This window comes from Apaloderma vittatum, unplaced genomic scaffold (genome assembly GCF_000703405.1).
Source record: "Apaloderma vittatum isolate BGI_N311 unplaced genomic scaffold, ASM70340v1 C12123016, whole genome shotgun sequence".
In the NCBI taxonomy this organism is placed as follows: domain Eukaryota; kingdom Metazoa; phylum Chordata; class Aves; order Trogoniformes; family Trogonidae; genus Apaloderma; species Apaloderma vittatum.
Genome location: NW_009747014.1, coordinates 1 through 2684, shown reverse-complemented (window position 1 = coordinate 2684; position 2684 = coordinate 1). Strand labels below are relative to the sequence as shown.

General features: G+C 49.2%; 1 protein-coding gene across 1 annotated transcript; it reads right to left on the bottom strand.

Annotated features, from left to right (window-relative positions):
* Positions 1 to 614: 614 nt before the first annotated feature.
* On the bottom strand, positions 615 to 2363 carry LOC104279998 (dedicator of cytokinesis protein 10-like; the record flags this gene model as incomplete). The annotated part of the gene is made up of 4 exons (XM_009877494.1): positions 615 to 753; positions 918 to 1018; positions 1246 to 1436; positions 2153 to 2363. Coding segments are annotated over 4 exons (642 nt in total), but the record flags the coding sequence as incomplete, so codon positions are not given.
* Between the last annotated feature and the right edge of the window lie 321 nt (positions 2364 to 2684).

Genomic DNA, 2684 nt, shown 5'->3' with positions numbered 1-2684 from the left:
AGGATACGTGTGCTAGTGACGGGGTGGCCACAGTAACTACCACCAGTGAGTAACAAACAATGCCCTTAACACTTACATACTTTGTAAAACAAACAGTGATAGCTATCAGTTAAGATAAAATTGCTGTCATGTATTCTGACAGTGCAGTTAAATAGAAGAAAAAAAAAAAAAGCAATTAACTCCTGCTCCGAAAGCTGAATGGGAATAGAAGCTATAAAGATACCTCCTCCAGCTACAAGCTAGGCCTTAAAAGCAATTTACTGCTTTAGTTAAATACGTCACAGCTGCAGGATAAAGCAAGCGCAGCACAAACCACTAATTTAACTGCTTATCTTCCTGCGCCCCTGGGTCTCAGTCTGCATTGAGCCCCTCGAGCATTCACCTTCTCAGTCCGCAGCCCAGCAGGCAGAGGACAAACCTCTGCTCGTCAGTCAGACTCGTTACACCCCACACAGCTGGATTCTAACAAAGGGGGTGTGGGGGCAGAGGAGCACACTATGTTTTCTCCGCGACTGTTGCGCTGCCAGGTTTTACTCGCAGTATTTTGCTCTCTGGGTTCAGTTGTCATTAGAAGACCCAAGGAGCCCGCGCAGCGCTGGAACAGCTGATCTGACCTGTTCGTTCATAACTGCAGAGAGCTCGCTGAGCATGTCCTTGTAATGGGACTTCATCTCGCCCTGATACTCAAACTGGTCCTCCTTAATAAGGCGTTCGTTGACGTCAAGAGCGTGTCCACACGCTTCTGCGAATTGCCTGCAAGCACAGAGCCACAAAGGATTCAGATTTTGTAGGAATGAAAACAAAAATAATTTACATATAGATATAGGTATGTATACACAGACACACGCTGCTGCACCTCTTCTTCACGTCCCACCTGGTCACGCTACTCGCTATGAGAGGTTGGAACATCTGTTTACCTGAAGATTTCCTTCAGAAGCTTAACTTGGTTATCAGGGTATCTCTTAGCATTTGTCTCTTCAAGAAAAGCTCGAGCATAGGCCATGGGTCCAGCATTTACCTGGGGGAAAAGCCACACAGCTTAGATGCAGAGAACAAGCAGTTTATTGTCACCCTCCCCTGTGCTCCGCGGCTCGGGGACCGGCCTCAAGCCTGCGTGAGGAACATCACCTCACTCCTCCCATCACCCAGATGAAACCTGAAGGAGCTTTGCTGAAGGAAAGCGCAAACCACAGATCGTGTGGATGCTTTAAAAAAGAAACCCAGCCAACGGCGAGCTGTCCTTACCTTGACACTGACGCTTCCCTGGAGTTTGAGCTGCAGCCGGATCATGTCCACTTCTTCCATGGTGCAAAGCTGATTGAGCTCGGAGACTTTTTTGGACATCTCATCAATCGCTACTTCGATGGGGTTCAGCTCCGTGCTGGTTTGGCTGATGACCTGGATGCGCTTCTTCACGTAGGGAAACAAGTGACTGGCTGCTCGAAAGCGAGAGGGAGTGTCAGAGAAACTCACCCAACAGGAGAGCGTTTAAGACAGCAAAACAATTCAAAGTATTAACTTTGGCCTTTGTCAATCCACACAAATTAAGTGTTAATCACCAGATGAGAGGGAGCGACACAGTAGGTCCAAACTGAATTTTGATGGACCTCGCACTGGAAGAGAATTTCTTTCTGTGCTCACCACCGCGTGCTGCTGTGTTCTGTCACATCGACGGGGCAAAAAGCCTGCGCTGCTCGGATTTTAGAACCCACAGACTTCTTCTGCGTGAAAGCACCAGAGGGGAAAGCCCTTAGAGAACTTCAAGCAGCTCAAAACATCCCAACAAACACATTTTGAGTTAGAGGCAGGAGCCTCTCGTTTAGCTAAGTTGGGTATCGCTCCCTCACAAGCTCCTATTAAAACACTGTCCTTGAAGGAGTAAGTGATTACTTTTAGTATTCAACCTAAATACTGTTACGGGAGCCGACAGAGGAATTGATAAAACTTCACAGATCTCAGAGTTTTACTCTTCTTAGCAGGGTGGGCACCCCACTTAGCTTTTACTTTGACCCGTTGATTATTAAAAGAACGTCGGCTCTGAGCACTGAGCTGCCTCGAGCAGAACCAAGCCCGAAATTAGGTCGCTGCGAGAACAGCTCAGCCGTCAGCAACGAGCGAGGAGCCAACGGCCCCGTCAGCAACACAAACGCACTCGTGAGGATCGTGCGCCTCTTGCACTGCTCCTCCACGCCGCCGTGCTTCTTCCCCGAGAGCGTGAAAGGCGTCTCGAACACGAAGCGGTTGATGTTGTGATGCATCTCGAAGTCGGTCTTCCGGTCGTCGGCTTCCTTCTCTTCGAAGAAGGGCGTGACGTACGTCACCTGGATGTAGGCGTACTTTGGGTCCAGGTCTTTGGGGTTGACCTGCGTGACGGGGGCAAACGTAACAAAACGCTTGAGTGCAAGGAGTTTTCAAGGCATCCATTGTTTCCGATACTTTTATCTAGCATGGCAACACCAATTAACCCGAGGACTTCCAAACGTGATGTTCAGAGCACAGATTAACACGAGGATGTTTAACCAGGAGGCCCTGAGAGCAGCTGTTAAGTCCAGCCACCGGCTACAGTGGATGAAAGCTAAACGAGAGAGAAAACATCCCGGTTCTGCATCGCGATAAACATCCGTGTGCTCTCTGCGGGTGTGTGCCGGGATACGTTGAGTTTGAAGAGGAGGCTGAGGGGAGAC